General features: G+C 50.3%; 1 protein-coding gene across 1 annotated transcript in view; it reads left to right on the forward strand.

The window, feature by feature from the left end:
* The first annotated feature begins 236 nt into the window (after nucleotides 1-236).
* Nucleotides 237-743, forward strand: part of LOC121271102 (trypsin-like) — an 8,968-nt gene continuing 8,461 nt past the window's right edge. Inside the window, exon 1 of the mRNA XM_041176854.1 lies at nucleotides 237-276. Coding sequence (XP_041032788.1) covers nucleotides 237-276 — 40 coding nt within the window. The remainder of the gene's footprint in view (nucleotides 277-743) is intronic.

Genomic DNA, 743 nt, shown 5'->3' on the forward strand with positions numbered 1-743 from the left:
CTAACAACCGACTGACAGATTAGCTCACCTGAGCTGGGCCAGGCTAAAGTGTGATACACAACCCAGGAAAAGTAACTGAGAAACACACACCTGCTCCTCATGTTCCCAAGGACGTGTCCCCCACTTGTGATCATTAATGAATCTTGTGTTCGTGTTATTCTCTGATAGCAGCGCTCCTACACCCTATAAAACAGCCCTGCTCTCTGCAGTCAGCCATTGTGAAACCTGAAGCAACGATGAAGATCCTTCTGCTCGCCGTGTCACTGGGCTTTGCTGGTAAATGTGTCCCACTTCCTTTCTTTCCCATGGCTCTCTCGAGTTTCCTCTCACTCTTTCTGCTCCTCCTCTCGAAGCCTTTCCCAGCCCATCTCTCTCACCCTCTGTCTTTCTGATTTGCTGTCTCTCTCACTCGCTGCCTCTCACTCTGTGTGTGTCTCTCTCTCTTACTCTCATTCTCTGTCTCTCTCACTCGCTGATTCCCCCTCTCTCTCTGTCTCTCTCACTCGGTGTCTCTCTCTCTCTGTCTCTCCCTCTCTCTCACTCGCTGTCTCTCTCTGTCTCTCACTCGCTGCCTCTCGGTCTCTCACTCACTGTCTCTCTCTGTCTCTCTCTCTGTCTCTCTCTCTCTCTTACTCACTGTTTCTTTCTGTGTCTCTTTCTCTGTCTATCCCCCTCTTTCACTCACTGTCTCTCACTGTCTTTCTCTGTCTCTCCTTCTCTCTCTGTCTCTCTCACTCGCTGTC

This window comes from Carcharodon carcharias, chromosome 29, assembly GCF_017639515.1.
Source record: "Carcharodon carcharias isolate sCarCar2 chromosome 29, sCarCar2.pri, whole genome shotgun sequence".
Classification (NCBI taxonomy): Eukaryota; Metazoa; Chordata; class Chondrichthyes; order Lamniformes; family Lamnidae; genus Carcharodon; species Carcharodon carcharias.